Source organism: Apis florea, unplaced genomic scaffold (genome assembly GCF_048593485.1).
Source record: "Apis florea isolate Af1SG1 unplaced genomic scaffold, ASM4859348v1 contig_1789_pilon, whole genome shotgun sequence".
In the NCBI taxonomy this organism is placed as follows: Eukaryota; Metazoa; Arthropoda; class Insecta; order Hymenoptera; family Apidae; genus Apis; species Apis florea.
In genome coordinates this window covers 2,853,341-2,874,239 of record NW_028256481.1, presented here as the reverse complement: position 1 = coordinate 2,874,239, position 20,899 = coordinate 2,853,341, and the positions used below count along the sequence as shown (strand labels likewise).

The 20,899-nt window shown below is 18.3% G+C and overlaps 2 protein-coding genes across 4 annotated transcripts in view; one reads left to right on the top strand and one right to left on the bottom strand.

Annotated features, from left to right (window-relative positions):
• Positions 1 to 19,980, top strand: LOC100864690 (fatty-acid amide hydrolase 2-B). Of its 2 annotated transcripts, XM_012493267.3 has the most exons (10): positions 1 to 288; positions 7,984 to 8,160; positions 8,471 to 8,690; positions 9,570 to 9,787; positions 13,876 to 13,987; positions 18,171 to 18,457; positions 18,555 to 18,635; positions 18,743 to 18,907; positions 19,436 to 19,618; positions 19,704 to 19,980. In XM_012493267.3, the coding sequence occupies exons 2-10, from the start codon at positions 7,990 to 7,992 to the stop codon at positions 19,788 to 19,790; spliced, it is 1,524 nt and encodes a 507-aa protein (XP_012348721.1). In that variant the 5' UTR covers positions 1 to 288; positions 7,984 to 7,989; the 3' UTR covers positions 19,791 to 19,980. The 2 variants fall into 2 exon arrangements, with proteins under 2 accessions (XP_012348721.1, XP_031775590.1); XM_031919730.2 differs by lacking the exon at positions 19,704 to 19,980 and having other exon boundaries at positions 18,743 to 18,933; positions 19,436 to 19,575.
• The window catches only part of jar (Myosin heavy chain 95F jaguar), a 22,450-nt gene continuing 21,495 nt past the window's right edge, over positions 19,945 to 20,899 (bottom strand). For both annotated transcript variants that reach the window (XM_086909386.1, XM_086909391.1), the window contains one exon: positions 19,945 to 20,813. In XM_086909386.1, the coding sequence (XP_086765512.1) occupies positions 20,662 to 20,813 (152 nt within the window). In that variant the 3' untranslated portion in view covers positions 19,945 to 20,661. The remainder of the gene's footprint in view (positions 20,814 to 20,899) is intronic.

Here is a 20,899-nt window from a genome sequence, read left to right as displayed (position 1 = left end):
GCCATATCTATCAGCGCAGTAGTATATAATGTGTCTCTCAGTAATATTTAAAAGTTCAAGCAGGATCAGTGCAATTTAAGATCGATCTTAATAATTAAATAATAATTAAAAGTATAGTGCGAACTATTTATAAATTATTAGAGGTCAAAGAGCGTTTCTAAATTAATCATTTAATAAGGAGATTGAGTGATTTTTTGTGCATTTTTATTTTGAATTTTAATCAAATATGTAATTATCTTTGATTAATTCTTTGATTATTATTTGGAATGAAAAAAACAAGTAAATAAGGTAGGATCAAAAGTTTTCATTTATATAGAATTTTTTAACTTTATATTTAAAATATTGATAAACGAAGGAATTTTTTAAAATTATTTGTTTATAAATTAAAAAAATGCTAGTTGGCAATAAAATTAAATGCAATTATCATTAACGGTTATAATTATAATTATAATATAATAATTAAAATATTCGATTATATCGAATATCAACCGTGATTTATAATATAAAGTATTTTGTCTAACTATATATGTCGAACATCTCACAAAAGTTATATAAAAAATATTATGACGAAAGTTATTTGATTTAAAAAAGAACATCATATAAACAATTTTTTCATAGATCAAATGGTGAGGAAGATTTTAACCTCAACTTTATTTTTTTAAATAGAATTATATATTTTTGAATTATATTTATGTCAAATTTTATTAAAATATTTCTTCAATAATTTTAATTCCTTAGATTGTATTCAGTTAAATAAAATAGTTTGTACATAGATATGTATATTTATAATTACTTAATCAATTTTTATTTAATCAATATTAAATCACTAGATAATATTAATAAATAATTATTATATATATTATATATTATTAATATATATATATATTAAATATTAATAAATATTAAAATTAAACTACTAAAATTCTCTTCATTATGAAATTCAATATGAATATGTAAATACAATTTGAAATTTAATAGAGAAAAATAATGAAATAAAAACTTTTTTCTTATAATTGACTATTGATTTATTTTGTTAATATTAAATATGCATAAATAAATAATTTATTAAATATATATTTAAATATATGAAATAATACATGTATTCGTATCTTTTTAATATATATGTTCAAAACTATGATATTTGGTTAATATACGAAAAATAGAAAGTCAAGTTTCAAAACTTTTTTTCTATCATTTTTAATATTTTTTCATTTTAATAAATTCTTTACAATAATATTTTTACATGAATCTTAGTAAGAATTATTAATTAAACAAAATATTTTTTACTATTAAAAATTAATTTCAATGTTAACATTAAAAAAGTTAACATAAAAAAATACAAATAAAATGAATTAGAAATCTGGATTTAATCACTTTTATATATAAATATTTACTATAAATATCTAAAAATATATTTAATCGTTAATTCGATTTATTAAACATAATAAATAGTTATATAATAATGGTTTAATATCAAATAATATATTAATTAAATATTTATTATCATTGAATGTATTATATAAATATATATAAATATAAATATTTCATATTTCAACAAATGAAGAACTGGTTCTTCTTTAAAACAACTTTATTGAAATTGATCGATATATAATATTGATGAATATTATGTTAAGAAAATAAAATTATTTTATTAAATATTTTAAAATCAATTATTGATTTTTTTCTTGAATTTTTAATATAAATTTTAATTATTTAAATTTTGAGAAAAAATCTATTATAATAGTTAAGTAATATCTAATTCATATGAAATATATTTATCAAAATATAATTTTTATCAAAATAAAAAAATAGATTATATATGTAAACTTGTTGATAATATTTTGATACAATAATAAAAATATTTTTAAAAAAAAATATTTATTTAAAAATAAAATTTATTTAAAATTAGTTAATTTTAAAAGATAATATTAAATAATAAATGATATACAGATGGTGCACGAACAAGTTGAAATAAAAAAATAATTAAATACTTCGAGAATCTATTTAAAATAATTTTACATAATGTATTATAATATGCAATGTTTTTTACATTCTATTAACATTTAATGTATATATTCGTAAAGAAAATTAATATTTCAACATATTTTAAAAAATTATTTGCTATAAATAAAATATTAATTATTTAGATTAATTATTAATCATTTTAATAAATTGTATTCATCGAATTCTACGTTCAATTTTTTTCCTATGTTCAATTTACAAGTAAAGATAGTTTTTTTATTTCATGCTGAGAATTTTTTATTTCGCTTAATGGAATAGTGAATCTATTGTATTCTAATTGTGTTCATACGAATACAATTATGTGTATATATAAATATAAATTTACCAAAGTATATAAATGTAATGTCATCGAAACTATTCATTATTCTCTTGAACGAACAGTTCTTAATATGCATATATTATATAATTTATATATTTTTTATCAAAATTTACGTCAGAATTAATTTTTTGATTTCAAGTTATTTTTAATTAATCTTTATTCGAAATTTAATTGAAATTTTAAAAATGTTGCAGTGCAATTATATGTAATAACTATTTATTTTAACCATATTTACTTTCTGCATTTTTGAATAACACATTTTGCAAAACAAGCCATATAGAGATGAATAGAATATTGCAAATTAACAATAAAATTCATAAATACAAGATAAATAATGAAATATATATTGTAACAAAATGGATTATATTCGATGATTTCTATTATATACATATATATAATAGAATATACATTATTTATAACATTATTAATTATAAGAATTAAAGAATTTTATCGGTCACATAAAATAAATTATTTTCTTTTGCAGTCGATCTTCAATGACTTTAAATAATTTTGAATCATATGCAATGATCTATAAAAAAAATTATTTTATTTAAAAAAACAAAGTTGTTGACATATCTTTGTATATTTATTTATATCTTTATGTCAAATATGTCTTTCACATTTTTTTCCATCAGTAATAGCCGAAATATTCAGATGGCTCATTTTATATATTATTATGAAAATAGAAAAATAATGCAAAAATATTATAATATATTTTATAACAAATATGTGACATGATAAATTGATCAATTATTTTCACTCTTTTTTTCTCAATATAATTCTTAGTTTGTTTTAAATTTCAATGAAGTTATAATAATAAAGAAATCACATTTTTATCTATCTATTTTTTCATCGTTAGATATCACATAGAATTAGACAATGCTTTACTAATGTTCATAATCAAATCCTTTTCTAACAAAATTTGAATGTATTAACAATGATTAATTTTGAAAATGATGGTTAATTTTATTATCAATGTTTTTTTTGATTTTCGATAAAGTGATTCTCGATATTATAATGTTCTAATAATACTTCCGAAACGAGTTATATTTTTGAATGAAGTGATTTGATCGAAATGAAAATTAATGAGTTTTATAAAAACGCAAAATACGAAATCTTAGCTATAATTCATGCATTCAAAAGATATTATTATATAGTAAATTCGACATTAAAATTAATTTATATTTATATTAATTATAATTTTATGATGTATAAACAAAAATTAAACATATTTATTAAATATTATTGCAATAATCTTAAAAAAAGAGATATTAATTTTTGTAGCATGATTACTTCATGAATGTTATTTTAATGTAATTTTAATTAGGTTAAATAATAAAGTTGGGTTAAATAATAAACATTATTTTATGATAAAATTATTGATTATATTAATATGTGACTATAGAAATTATTGAAAATTAATTTGTATTACTAATATGCACTGCTGATGTTATTTACATAACATATTTACGTATTACTAATTGCAAATGCTTATATCATTATGCTATGTCATTATACTATATATAAGTACATGTAACTATTTAATGACATGCAAAAATCTTTGTATTTTACGTTCAATTATTTCAGGTAATATAAACATATTCTTATAGTACTTGAAATCTACATCTTCCTATTATCGAATTATATTATGAAGTTGAAATTTTATATTTTCCCCGAATCTTTGCGATACTCACAATTAGCGATGTTTTTCGGAATTATATCTACAAAATATTATAATTTTTATTCCAAAAGACACAATTTATATTCGAAAATCTATAATAACTCTATAATACCAGATTATAAAAGTTTTAAATCTGTAAATAATATATATATATATATATATATATATATATATATATATATATATATATATATATATATATATATATATATAGCAAGTTTAGTTTAATTTTAGAGTTTAAATTTAAATTTTTGATTAAATATATTATATTCATATTGATAAAAATTGATTATAAAGAAACATATAGGAATATTAAATTTTATTAAAAACTAATTAATTTTGCTAAGCTATCACAACAAATTTTAATATTTTTTTTCAATGAAAATATTTAGTTCTTTTATTAAAGTTCTTTTTCATATAGTGATTCGTAAATCAATATTCGTAGTTTATATATATTATTACATGTAATAAATATTATATATATAATGAATATCGTATACAGTTATATACATATATTATATATACGTATACAGTTGTTAAGTATTTCAATATAGTTCTCATAAGATTATAAATGATTTATAATTATATAATTTATTATCAATGATTTTTTTCGAATTGAAACAATTGATGAACACAGAAATTATTCATTTGCTTAATAATGATGTAATAAAAAACAAAAAAAAAAACATTAAAGAAAAAAAATTTAAATGTTTTCACTTTTTATAAAAATGTATATATAAGAACATCTCATTAAATTTCAAATTTAAATTTATATTGAAAATATTGTATTTGAAAACTTATTTATAAAGTTCTATTAATACAAAATATAAATAAAACTAATTCTTCTTGTATTAATAATAAAAAACTATAAATTTTTATTATTGTCGTAGGAAATGATCGAAATTTGCAGAATTTATTCAGCACAGAAAAAATAATATTATAAAATTAATGAATTAGACTCTTATTAATATTCAAATATTATAATATTTTCATTCATATATTCATATATTCATTATTACTTTGTATGTTTGATAATAATTCAATTAACAAATTTTTTGTTTTTTATGATAAAAAATATGTATTCTATTTAACGAGAATGCAAAGATCAATGAGCATTTTATATATTTTCGGCTATATAAGATATCTCAAAAATGTAGGAATATCCATTAATTGATGATTTCTGAAGTAATTTCAAATTTTTTTTTTTGCAAAAATTTTCGTTAATTTAATTTTTGTTAATAAATTATTAATAGAAAATACTGGCCAATCATGGAGCCTAATTCAGTTATGTTGGTTATGTATCATTGAGCAAGAATAAATAATAAATGTATCGAAAAAAGTGTGTTGAATATAACAAATATTTTTTTATTCGATAATAAAATTATATCGATATATATCATGAACAATAAATAAATTATAATATTCATTTAATGGTATCTGTAAAAATGAATGATGTAATTATATATAAAAATTTAATATATAATTTAATCAAATAAATATTTTTCGATTAATATTATTTCGATTATTTAACGCTAATGATTGATTGATTTTTTTTATTAATTATAATAATTAATAAATATATATAATTAATTATTATTTATCTTATGAATCAAATAACATTTAAAAATATGTTTTAATAATAAATATAATGTAATAAGTCAATATATTAAGCAATATAATATTATAAATCAATAATATTTTTACAAATTGTATGTTCCAATGGAGACTAATTATTCTTTATTATAATTCAGTATACATTATTATAACAATTTGCCATTGTAAATATACAATAAATATACAAATTGTTCTTTCAAATCTATTTCTTCGATTTATAATTTTTAAATTTTGCCTTCATTTCATTTTTTATATTTTTTGTTTTATATTTTTTTAAATATTTTATATTTTTATATTTTTTAGAATTTATCTAACTCAAAAATTGTGTTCATTCTAAATGTATTAGAAATAAAAATATATGTTTACTGAAACTGTGATTCCGATGAGTCGTATCATAATTTTTGATTACTTCTAAAATTTCTTCTTAATTAATTATTTTAGATTTAATGTTATTAATGATTTATGTAATTATTAAAAAATTACTATTGTTATGTTTTAGAGTAATCATGACTTGTGGAATTCAGAAATAGGTTCGAGAACATTGATTGAATTTGACATTTAACAAAGAATTTTGTATCTTATTCTAAATTTTCTTTATAAATACAAATATAACTTATAATTATTTTCTTTGGAAAAAACTGATTTTTTTTTTCTCGAAAAACAGTATCATCTGCTCTCAGTAACTCTTTCTAATCCTTTATTAAGTAAAATTTTCGCAGAAAAGAATTTTCGATTTTTTAAAAAATTCTGCACATTGCTCTAGTTTTCAATTCACTACTTATTAGAATTTCATTGTTTTTTTTATGATTTACATTATTTCGCATATTTCAATTATGTTATTATATTGATATAGATATAACACATTTATCGATTTTGACACATAATATTATTATTAGATTATCATTAATAGATTATTATTTTTATTATTTTAAAGATATTATTCATGATTATTATATTGTATGATTTTAAAAATCATATTTTTGTTAAATTAATAAAGCTTAAAAGAAAACTTTGTTAACTTAAATATTATTAATGAATAAAATTATATTAAAAAATGAAATATTTCATTAAAAAACTACTTTCATATCTCAATAATAATTTATTTAATATACGAAAATGATTACTTTACAAGTGAGTTTATACAATAAAATTACAAAGTTACAAAATCAATATGATCGAAGATGAATAATTTTCTTTTTTAATATTTTTAATCATAATAATGAATTATATAAATTCATATATTATATTTATATATTCATATGTTATTATTTATATATTTTAAAAAAAATTACGTTTTTTTGTGGAAATTTTTATGATTTTTTAGTATAAAATTGATCAAATTAAATGATTTCAAAATAATGAATTTCAGTTCTATTAGTGTTTGCTCATAGCCCAAAATACCTTTAAATGCTTTAATCATAAATCAATAGATTTTTTATTTTATATACATAACATTATACATAACATATAAACATATATAAAAAATATATTAAATATACAATAGAATAAATAAGTACTAAAAATAAAAATTTTGTTGATTTAATATGTAATAATATAAAAAGTTTGCTAATTTATTTTTTGAACATTATAAGATAAATTGGAAAATGCAATTAACGAGAATAATTTGCAAATATTACATTACAAAAATATGTTATCAAATTAAGATGATGAGTTTTGTGCAATTATTTTTATTAAAATCAATAAATTATTAATTGAATCATTGAAATATAAAAAACAATAACATATGAAAGGAAATGTGATAAATTCTTTTAAAATAGAAATAAAATATACTAACATATAGTTTATTAAAAAATTTAACAAAAAATAATTATAAAAAATAATTATAAAGTGCTTAAAACATATTATAAAAAAGAAGAACAATTGAAAACAATACTTAACTTTTTTAAAAAATTGTTATTTAAATAAATTCGTATAAATTTGTTACGAATACTTTTGTAATATAAAAATAATACATTTATTAATATATTATTTGCTATATAATAAATTAATGCTATATAATTAAATTAAATAAATAAAATTTTTATTAAGTAAAATATATGCTTTATTATAAGAAAAAACAAAAAATTTATTAATTTAATTATGGCTAAATATAAAGAGTAATGGATAAAATATTATAATGTTTGAATATAAAAATCACTATATTTCATTCGATAAATATCTTATCGAGTTGAACACGTATTTGCATATAAATTGCGATTCACAAATCGCTGTATTAAAAATAAGCATAAAGGAGAGTTTTTTCAATTTTTAGTCATAAAAAATAAATATAAATTCTATTTCTAAAAAATAAAGATTTCTAAATTAATAAATTTATTTTTCATTACAGAAAAAAATGTCATTATATATAAAATTGTTAATATTCATGATGAATATTATTAGTATATTTATACGACCTATATTGTGGTTTATGTATAGAAAAAGATTACCGAATATACCTCCAATTAAAAATCCTTTATTAAGATTAAGTGCAACTACAATAGCGAGAAAGATTAGAAACGGAGACGTAAGTAATTAATTACAAATTATTTCTTACAATTATATAATAAAAATGTATTCTATCATTTATCATTTTATTTTAATCTATTTTTTCTTTTTTTTTATTATTTATACTTTTATTATTATTTCATAATTTTCTACTATTATTAATTTTTGAATTTTTTTATTTTTTCTTTTGTCAAAATAAAAAACTTTTTTTAAGATAACAAAATGTATATTTAATTCGAATTTATAATTTATAATTTATAATTTAATTTTATTATTAACAATCACAGTTTTTTTTATGATTAAAAATAATTCTGTTTCATTGAATATAGCTTAAAAGCGAGACAATAGTGAAAGCATATATCGATCGTATCCAGGAAGTAAATCCTTTTATAAACGCAGTAATAGAGAACAGATTTGAGCTAGCTATAAATGAAGCAAAATTATATGATGAACAGTTAAAAAGTGGAAAATTTACTGTACATACATTGGAAAAGAACAAACCACTTTATGGTGTACCAATCACTATTAAAGAAAGTTGTTGTCTTTCAGGTAATGATTTTTCTGATATATTTAATGAAACAATAGCTATGAAATGTTCATTTTTTAAATTAAAATACTTAAGTATATACTGTCTAAATACATAAACATATATATATATATATATATATATATATATATATATATATATACAGAAGGTTTAGATAAATATCATCAAATACCATTATAATATACATATGAAGAGTTGGATAAAATTAACTAAAACATAGAATATCTTCTTTTATATTTTTTTCTCCTAAATAATTTAAAATATTTAATATAAATATATTAATCTTATATTTAAAATATTTAAAAAATCTTTTAAATATTTTAAATATAAGATTAATATATTTATTAAACATCTTTAGAAGATTGAGACCAAAAATTAATATATAAAAATATTAGTTCAGATTTATTTATTAAATTATGAGCAATTTAAATTTGTGTTAAATGAAGTAAAACGAAAATATGATTTTACTTTATTTTCTTTATCTCATTTCATCTAATGTAAACTTTTAACATCTAATTAAAACATCTAATGTAAAATTGGTTATTATCCAATAAATAAGTTTTTACTGATATTTTTGTATATCAATTTTCGTGTTTGTTTGAATCAAATTTTCAAAGGTGTCTTACAATAATATGCTAATAATTCTGTATATATTCTCTATATATGTAATACAATGAATTTAATCAAAAAATCTAATATTGAATTCTTAACAGAGTGTTTTAAATTCAAGAATTGATTTGTTAAAAGAATTAAAATATATTTAGAATGGAGAACATGATTTATTTTATATTCCTTCTTCAATAAATTTAATATCATATCAAGTTTTTTCATCGAAATTATATGATTAATTTTTCGAAATAATAATTTTTTTTTTACATTAGAAATGAGTTATACCGGAGGCTCCTTATTAAGAAAGGGAATAAAGGCTTTAGAAGATGGACGTGCAGTAAAAATAATAAAAGATGCTGGAGCCATTCCCTTGTTAGTTAGTAATACCTCTGAACTCTGTTCAGGTCTACATAGTTATAATTTTCTTTATGGTCATACATTGAATCCATATGATAGAAGAAGAACATCAGGAGGATCATCAGGAGGTGAGGTAAGTATTAGTTATATTATTTGTATTTTTATGTTAATTTCAATTTTTTTTACATAATAAAAAATGATAAATTATGGTAAAATTATAAAATTTTAATAATTATGCTAAAATTGTGAAATTATATACATACTTATATAGTATATATATATACCAATTATATATATATATACTATATTTGATATATTGATATATTTCTAGAACATTTCTAGAGTCGATTCTAGAGTGAGCAAATAAAAAACTTGATATATAAAAATATTATTTGAGGCTTATTTATTCAATTATAATTTTGCATTAAATAAAACAAAATGAAGACTAGACTGGAACTAGTGGTATGACGGAGATAGTACGGATAGTACGATACTATCATTTTCCTTTGACTTCATTTAACGCAAATTTCAATTGCTTATAACTTAATAAATAAGCTTTAATCGATATTTTTGTATAGCAACTTTTGTTAAAACTATTATTATAATAGAGTTTAATTTTATTAAAATTATTATTATATAATTAAGTACTATTTAATTTTTTACAATACAATCCTCCAAATCATGTATATTTACATGTTAATATTGCTTGTATATATAATAAATATATTGTTGCATATAAGAATAGAAATATTATATTGTATTAAGTATAATTATTAATAAATAATTAATAATAAATGTATTTGAATTAAATGTGGTTGTAATTAAAATAATTCGATGAATAGATGAAAAAATTTTTATCGTTTTCGAAATGTGATCGTTGATTTTTTTATTTCAAAGAATTTCAAAATCATCATTTGTTACATTTACGGATATGATAACTCGTAGTATTTGTAATGTGAATTCTTCTTATTATATTATATTATATATATTTATAACAATTATGGAGTAATAATGGAGTAACAATATAAAAAAAAAAAATTTTTAAATAAAAAAATCAAGGATGACATTTCAAAAACGATGATAATTTTTTCGTATCATTCATCAAACTATTCTAATTACAACCATAGCAAATTATTATTTAGGATATATTTAGGATATTTAGGATATACTTTTAGAAAAATATTATCTATTTATTTTATTTCATTATATTTATAAAATGATATTTATATATTTCAACAATTCATTTTTTGTTGTCGTCAACCTATAAAATTTAATTTAAAATTTAAATCTTTAATATCAATTATAATAGAAGTTTGATAAATAAATATATACGTTATTTCTTTTTCAAAAAATAATAAAATAATAACAATAATAATAATACTTTTATTTATTATTTATATAATTAAAATATTTTTATTTATTAATTTTTATTTATTAATAAGTTTTGTTATATTAGATTTAATAATGAATTGTAATTCTACACTTTTTAAACTATTATAGATTTATATAGATAACTATTTTTAAAATAAATAAGAATAGAAAATATAACTTTCATATATATAAAGGAGATGGAGAAAATATAAGGAGATACATTTTTATATTTCTCATATTAAAAGTAAAAGAGAAGTCTATATGTTTCATAGATTGTTTTGTGTAGATCATATATATTATAAATGTTTTAAGCAAATTTAATAATCTAAAACTATTTTATTAAAGAAAATATATTTTCGTTTTAAAAAATGTATGTTTTTACTTTACTTATATAAGATTTTTATATCATCATATTTTTATATTGTATTGATTTTTATGAAATATCATTAATTTTACGTGAAAATACATACAATATTATATACATTATTATATGTATCAATTCTTATTGCTTTTAATTTAAGATTAAATATTGCTAGAATTATTATTTTAAAATTTTATATTTTAAATTCATATTTTTTTTCAGTCATTTCCAATCTATGTCATGAGATATTAAAAACTCATTTCTATTTAAATATTTTTTTAGATATATATAATATATATTAAGAAAGAAATCAATAACTTCAAATGATATTTCGAATATGATAACTTTTTTAAAATTATATATCTTGAGTTGTTTTAAAAAATTAAAAAGATTAATTTATTAGATAATATGTAAAAAAAAATATTTAATTCGTCGAAATCACAAAAAAAAAATAATGAAAATTGCTTTTAATAATTTTTTATCTAAATCTAATGAAAAAATATATTTTAAATATTTATTTTAGTTATATAGTATATGCTGTAAAATTTATTAAAATTGATTAATATAGAAACAGATAATAGGCATCGAAAGATGTGAAAATCTTTTAGATTTTAGAAATAAAATCGTGAAAAACTGTAATTTTCATCTTTAAAACTCATTATTAATTATTATTAAAATCGTAAAAAATATTTTTTAACGAAATATTTAACATTATATGATACTTTATATCTATAATTATTGATTTACTCGTATAAAATTTGATTGATTTTTTTTGTTGAATTATATTATAAAATGTTTATTTATTCAAAATCGACTTTTTGTCCCATGCTTGAAATAGAAAATCTTTAATATTTTATTTATTTAATATCTTATATTTCATATAATATAAATAAAATAAGTAGTAAAGAATTTTTTCCAAATTAATATATTTATTAAATAAATTCTTTTTAATATATTGAAAGATATCATTCTTTTTTAAACGAAAGAATGAAAGTACAAAATAGAAATTCAACTTAAAGAAGAAATTATACAATAATCTTTGCTTCTTTTTTATTAAAAAATAAAATTATAAGTCAAAAATTTAATTTGAACTAAAATGAAATTAAATAAATTAAATAAGTCTTTTTGCAACTTTTTGATTTGCAATTATATAAAAATAAAAATACTATTTTAAATTTTTTGTTTTTATTTCATTATTCTATATTTATAATTCAATTTAAAATTCACTATATTCATATATATTTTCTATATTCATAATTAAATAAGAATATTTTTAATTTAATCATTGTTATTATTATCATTTTTCATATTTCTCGATTTCTTAAATATATTTTCTGGATGAATATATAATTTTATTTTACTTTATATTAATTTTCTGCAATTTTCTTATTTTGTCATTTTCAAAGATTTAGCGAATATTTCATTTTTTGTAGTATCGCATTCTAAAAAAATAAAATTAGACATACTTAATTAATTTTCTAATTTTAAGAATCAATAAATCTTCATATGTTGAAATATATCTTAATATATTTACTTAATAAAAAATACTTAAAAATAAGATATTTTTTTATCTTTTGATACAAATAATGACAAAGCTGTTGTATAGCTCTTATGAATATCTAAGAGCTATTAATGACCTCTTGTCAATGTAGTTATGATTATTGTTATTTATTAATTATTAATTAATAATTATTTACAAATAAAGATTTTAAATTCAGGATTTTTTATTCGTCAAAATTTTAATTCCTTCTTTGAAATGATGAAAAAAAAGTTTATTAGCATATTGTATTGATTATTTGTAATTTATAATATTAAGGACAAGACCTGTGAAGCATTCGGATCTGGCCTTTATTTTCAACAGTTCGAGTACTTCCAATAGTCTAACAATAATTTATGAGCGAATATGATTTTCGTAACGCTTTCCAGATCTTTAATTTAAACAAAAATACCACAGCAACAATCATTTTACAAGTCATATTTGCACGCCATGTGATGAACTACCATGGAAGCGAGCATTAATGACTCTCATGCGTTACGACGCGATCTCGTGAGGGCCCATGTTTTGAAACCATCCTCCAATTCCTTTCAGTGTGCATTTTCACAAGCAAGAATTGGAGGAAAAACCAAAGCTCGCGACCAGTCTTGCAGTTGAGTTAGAATAAAAATAAAAGACAAGACAGGTAGATTTCAGCGACGATACAGTTTACATCAAAGTACAATTAGAATTATTATAGTTAGCCGAAAAGAGTTAAAATACCATCATTCGTTCACTTATAATATTTATATAGTTCCTATAATTCGAGTAGTAACATCAGTTTAGGCATCACATTTGTGCAATATCCAAAGTCATTCACGCTTTCGACTTTAACATAATTTATAAATTTTGCTAATAATAATATTAATTTAACTCTATCAGAATGTCTGGAACTAATAACACTTTTGTATTTAAAATATATCTATTTCTTTATTATATTATTTATATTTTATAGGCAGCATTACTTGGTGCAGGAGCATCAGTTATAGGACTTGGTTCGGATTTAGCTGGTTCCATAAGGATACCATCTCTCTTCTGTGGTATTTTTGGTCATAAACCTACTGCAGGTACTATAGTTTGTGATAATGAATTGTTATATATAATGAAATTTATATTGAATAATTGTACTGTATTTGCTATTTATTTAATAAAGTTTATATTAAATAAGTATAATTATTTATAATAGTATTATAAAGTGTAATTATAAGTGTATTATTAGGTATTAGTATAAGAAAAAAAGAGTTAAAATCAAATCTCAATTTTTCACTTGTCGAATAATTGCATTAAATTATTCAAGATCGAATGGCAATTCTTCTTTTTCTTTATATAATCGTAGACTTAATAAAATGCTGATGTATATTCGAATATTTTATTTTCTGAATTTATTATATCTAATTTTTATCTTTGTTGAACGGAAGGAGATAAAAACATTTAGAAATAGGTTTAATAAATAAATTTTCATTTAATCTATCATTATCTTTATCATTAATATTCAAAATATTATAAATATTAATATTAATATTAATGCTGCAAAGAGAAATATGTATATATAATAATAATACATGAAAAGTAAGATTCAATATAAATTTTTATATACATATTAGATTTCAATGAGAAATTATATACATTCATATGTATATCTGTTGAATATTATAGTTTATTTGATATAATTTCGTGATATAATTTCTTATATATAATTTTTTATCGATAAAAAAATATTTGTTATATTCAATACTTTTTTCGTCTTGAATTTGTTTGTGCTCGGTTGGCTACACGTAGCTAATGCTATTCTTGTAATTTGATTAAACTACATTTGATTAGACTGCTTTATAATTAGCCAGTATTTTTTATTAATAATTCATTTATATATCTATAACGAAAGTTTTCTTTTTGTAAAGAAAAATGTTATTATTTAATTACAATAATTTAATAACAAAAATAATTCAGTTAATGGATGAACATTTTTTGATAGTCCTGTATATAATTTCTTATTAAAATTTTAAAAAATATATACGATTGTTTTCTCCTTTTTCAAAATTATTACTAGATGTGATTATTTTTTTTTTTTTTACTTTTTCTTTAATTGTATATATTGATGAAGAGATTAAATAATATAAGAAAGCAAATTTTTAAATATAAATTGTTTTATTTAATATAAATTAATTTATTTATTAAATATTGTGTTATTTTTAAGCGAAATTAGAATATTAGATTATAAAATATAATGAAGACTTTTATAATTGAATATGTATATATTTTTCAATATTAAGTACACTCATTCTCCAATTTAAATCATTCTTTTTTATGTAGAATTTCTTTTTACACAATGAATCTGTTTATATGAATTTTTTCTCAATTTTAATTAATATCTTTTATGCGATTCTTTTTTTTTTCACTTTCATTATTGCTATTATAGCTATTATAATTAGTATTATAAAATACGAATATCGAGATTACATACTATATTATATTTTCGTTTTCTAAATATAATTTTATATGAGAAAAAAATCTTAGTGATTCCTAAAATTCGCAATATCGATTATTAATTAATATATACTCAATTGATTTTTAAATATCTTTTTTTCAAAGATGAGGCATTTTAATTTCATTATTCTTAATTTTCATTTTATTTAGAGCTATAAAATCTTTCTGATTTTATTTATATCTGATTATAAATTTTGAATTCACATTGTATTTATAGGATTTTTGAAAATTGTATAATGGAAGCTATTTTATAAGGTAATATGTAAAAATAAATACAAAAGTTGATATGATTATAAAAATGTTGATTGAGATTATTTATTAAGTTACAAACAATTTTATTTTAAGTTGAACTAGGCGAAACAGAGCAAAACAATGATGTGATTATTTCTAGAGATATTTCATTTTTATTTGTGTCTTCAATTACTTATAACTTAATAAATAACTCTTAATTAATATTTATTTTTTGTGTTTGCTTGGTTTTTAGAATTAATCTCTCAAAGAGATTTTTCTATGTATATTTTGCATGCATAATGCGAAGTATGGATTTTTTATGAACCTTTTTTGTTTTTTAGATATTAAAAATTTTATAGCAATTTTTTCTTTTGATGAATCATATGATTAATGATACTATTATTATTATTTTAAATTTTATGATCATATCAAGTATGATTCATATACTGCAACAAATTTAATGAGCTTGTTTTTAATTCTGATTATAAGTAAAAAAAAGATTTTTTGAAAAGATAATGAATTAACTATAAAAACGTTTTAGAAATCATTGAGATAATAATATAAAAATGTTTCTATTCTATATTCTAGATTGAAAACGGAAAATTTCGTTAACATAAGTATATATTTGGAAGATTATTTTGAACAAAAAATATAATATATTTATACACTATAGATTGTTTTTGTTCTCGAAACAAGAATAATATGAATCTCAAAAAATCAAACAAAGTATTTAATTTTTAATAATCATTTGAAACTGATATTTTATATTGATTTGTATTGGGATATAAATAGATGTTTTTCAATCACTAAATTTATTTCTTTTTTGCACGGTTTTTTATATAAGGTTATAAAAAATTGCATAAAATTAAAAACTTGTTGCGTCAATATTTTTTAATTAATAAAAATTTTAATTAATAAAAAATTTTAATAAACATTAAAAAAATTTTAATTAACATTATATTAATTAAAATTAATTATGAAATTAATAAAATTAATCAATTAATATAATACATTATAAACATTAAATAAAGTTTAAAAAACAAATTAGCACTAAAAAAGATCTTATTCAATGGAAAATATGCTTATTTAACAATTATTTTGAATAATTTGTATAAACAAAGTCAATATAATCAATGTGAAAAAATAATTATAAAGAAATAATTACTATTAAAAATTAAATAATTGAAATGCATTCTTATTTGTGGAATGCATTTTTTTATCTTGAGAATGAAAACGAAACAATCTATATATATATAATATATATATAATATTTAATTAAAATAATTTCCTAAATATATTATCAAAGTTCTTTGTTTCTGATTTGACTCATTATAGATATAATGATATATGTTTTAATATTGTATCTTTAAAATAATTTTTCATTTATAAGTTTTTAATTCATTATTTTAAAATTTTTTTTTTAAAATTCTGAAAAATCCTGGCGCTTCCGATAAATGCTAAAAAACAAATATGTATTGAAATTGCAAATTATTATTATTATTAATTATCGTATCATATAATTTGAATTAATAATTAAAAAGTTTTTTAAAATTTTATTAATAATTAAAGAACATTATCTATAACACAGTACAAAAAGAATTATTATTGGAAAATAAACATGAATTTTTCGTCTATATTCATTAAATTTTATACAGTAGAATTAAATAATTATACAAAATTTATAAATATTAATTTAGATGTATATTTTTATTAACAATAATAAACAATTTGTACAGATGAGCAGCAAATTTAAAAGAATTTAAAATAGTTAGATTAGACTATTTTATAGACAAATTCCGCTGACATAATTTGTTCAAAGATAAAAACGAGGTAGAATCTACGTATCTCTATTATTTTTAATAAGATGATTATAAGATGAATTATAATATTAGCAATGAGATAGATAAATTTTAAATATTAATTATGCATATTTAAAATTTAATGGTTGAAGTTAGCATATAGTCAGTTTTTGCTGCATTTTTGATATCTTAGTTATTATGCAGACATTACTTCATTTTTGTTTTCAATTTAAGAACAGGATGCGAATTTGAGAACAGAATTATTACTTATTTACTCTAAACATCCTGATAATTGGCAATAATTGATATAAAATGTGTAATTATCAATAGCCAATGAATTAATATAATTCAATATCTATATAGTATATATATATATATATTAATATACATATTTCTAGCTTAGGATTTTGGGATTTTTCGAATCCAAAATGAAATATAAAATAAATTGATCTTATATAAAATTACAATCTATCATACACCTTCTATCTTATTGTTTCAATAGTTAAAGATGTCATAAATTTTTTAAAGTTTTATTATTATATATTTATTAAATAATTGAATTTTACAAAAAAAAAATAGATGCATGTAAGTTACATTGAATGTGTTTCCACAAAATGAAAAATATGTAAATTAATTAATGTATTAATTGAAATTTTAAAAAAATATGTGTACATAAACATTTGCAATTATATTCTTTCAATAATATATATATGCGATTCTTCATCTATTGTTTCAGGTATTGTTTCTATTGCTGGTCATTTGCCTTTGATTCATGGAAATGTCAATTACATGTTCGTGATAGGGCCAATGACAAGATATGCGGAGGATCTTAATTTGATGATGAATGTGTTAACTTCCAAATGCGAAAAACCTTTACGTTCGTATGATTCCATTGAATTAAAAAATCTAAAAGTTTTTTACTTAGATAGCTTTCCTGATATAAAATCATCTTCGATGGAAATAACTGAGGTAGTCTATAAAGCTTCACAATATTTATTAAACAAGGGTGCTATCGTGCAAAGAGTAATTATTCTATAATAAGTTTATAATAATTTCATTCTAAAATAATCAAAAAATATTTAAAAATTTTTAACTTTAAATAATTATATTTGTATCGCAGTTCCCAAAAGACAAGCTGAAAAATATATTATACATGACATTCTCTTTATTTTCTGAACTAAAAGAATTTAATCTACTAGAGGTAATAATTATTATGATATATTAATAATAAATGAATATATTTTTATTATTATTTTTAATTTAATTTTTTGAAAATTAATTATTTGTAATTTATTTTCTTTTTTTTAGGGAAGAAATTCAATCCTTGAAATGGGAAAGTCAATAATAGGATTATCATCGTTTACAAAAACATGTTGTCTTATACAAATGTTCATAGACAAAAATGCATTTATATCAATTTCAAAGAAACAATATTATATTAATGCTGCAAAAGAACTTACTCGAGAGATGAATGTATGATTAATTATTCATTCAATGATGTAATTTACAGTATTATATATATATATATTTATATATATATATATAAATCCTAATTTTATTATAAAAATGTTTTGTTTATAAGAATGAATATTTACTTTTATTCTATTATTATGCTTTTCTTTGTATTCTATTATTATTATCTGAGATCTTCTATTCATAATAGAATTAGATTCTATTATTATTTTTCAAGAAATATTTAATTCAAAAAAGATTGCTTTAAAAGATCTTAACTAATTAATATTTTTATCATCTTTATTTATTCTTTTAATTATAATAATTTTCCGAGAAAGTGCCTAAATTAATAAACTTATTTTATAACTTGCGCTTTTTTTACCTTTTGTATTATTATTCGAATGGAATAATAATTATGATGATTATAATAAATAAATAATAATATAATAGACTTTTAGAATAATATAGACTTTTAGAAAATCTCATAGTATATAATTATATCTATATTTGTTATCATATCAATCTAAAATTTTTTTATGTTATTTACAGGATATATTAAAAGATAATGGAGTATTAATATGCCCATCCTATTTTCGTACAGCATCTTTTCCACAAACAATGCTTTTTGAAATAAATAATTGCATATATAGTTCATTAGCAAATATAACAGGTTTACCTTCAACACACATACCAATGGGTATGGATAAAAATGGATTACCAATTGGATTTCAAGTAATTAATAAATTAATCTCATACTTTTCTAATCATATCTTCAGAATTTCTATTTTTGTAAAATTTATTTTTAATTTTGTTTCAGGTAATATCTGCAGCTAATCAAGATTATCTTTGTCTATTAATTGCCAAAGAATTTGAACAAATATATGGTGGCTGGATTTCTCATTGATAGACTTTTATTCTGCATTGTTATGAATATTTTGCTATGAAATAAGTATTGTTATCAATTTATATTACTTTTTTAACATAGCTTATTTATATAAACATTTGTAATCTAATTATCAAAAATTGTAAACAATGTTAATGTAATATAAAAAAAGAAATGAAACAAATAGATATTTATTGATAAATATAGTTAATTGATACATATTGTTTATTTGTAAACATTTTCCTTTAATATTCACCAAAATTTGCATGTACAATTTGTGTTAAATATCTTATCTTTTTCAACAAACAAATAAAATTATTTATATTATATCTATACGAAGATAGTTTCTTCAACAATGATTTATATTAATTAAAGGAATCATAATGTTTTTCCATTATATTATATTACATTATAGAATGTAAAAGAGTTTTACATATTAAAAATTTATTGTTTTTCACTAAATTTTAACACGATAAGTTAATTTCATTAAATAAACTACCGTTTTAAAAAAAAAAATTTCAAATTTAATATCTTCTTTCGAATCGTAATTTTTTAATTACAAAATATTTAATATGAATTTATATTGATTTTAAATATTAAATTTATTATATTAAAAGTAATTATAGTTGCTATGCGCACACCATACTATACATTTACTAATCTATATAGATCCATCTCAGATTTATTATTTTATATTTTCCATGAAAAATTATAATCAATATTAATCAATAACAATATGAATCTATCTTATCGTGATTTAGTAAAGTATTGCCTTTATTATATAATAAAAAAGGCATATATTCTAAGGCACTGTGCTCCGAGTTCATTTTCAATATAAAAATTCATAAAATCTATATAAAAAACTACTTTCACTTGTTGTAATGGAATAGTCTCATTTCTTACGATCACATGAAGGCACATAAGGTTTGCCTCCATGTTTCTCCCATTCACGATTGAATTCATGTTCCAAAACTTCTGCACCGCGTTTCCTAGTTAATCCAGTTTCGTCTAGACTCAATTCGCACATCTGCATATCATCAATACCTTTACAAAAAATAATCTTTTTTAATATATTAATTAACATAATAAATATATACGATTATTGATTTTTTTTATAAATCTAATTTTGA

What these genes read in the sequence shown, in the direction of transcription:
- LOC100864690 (XM_012493267.3), top strand. Translation starts at nt 7,990, where the DNA reads ATGTCATTATATATAAAATTGTTAATATTCATGATGAATATTATTAGT. An exon ending in GAAAGATTAGAAACGGAGAC is followed by an intron (nt 8,161 to 8,470) that starts GTAAGTAATTAA and finishes CATTGAATATAG; the next exon opens with CTTAAAAGCGAGACAATAGT. An exon ending in AGGGTGCTATCGTGCAAAGA is followed by an intron (nt 18,458 to 18,554) that starts GTAATTATTCTA and finishes TTTGTATCGCAG; the next exon opens with TTCCCAAAAGACAAGCTGAA.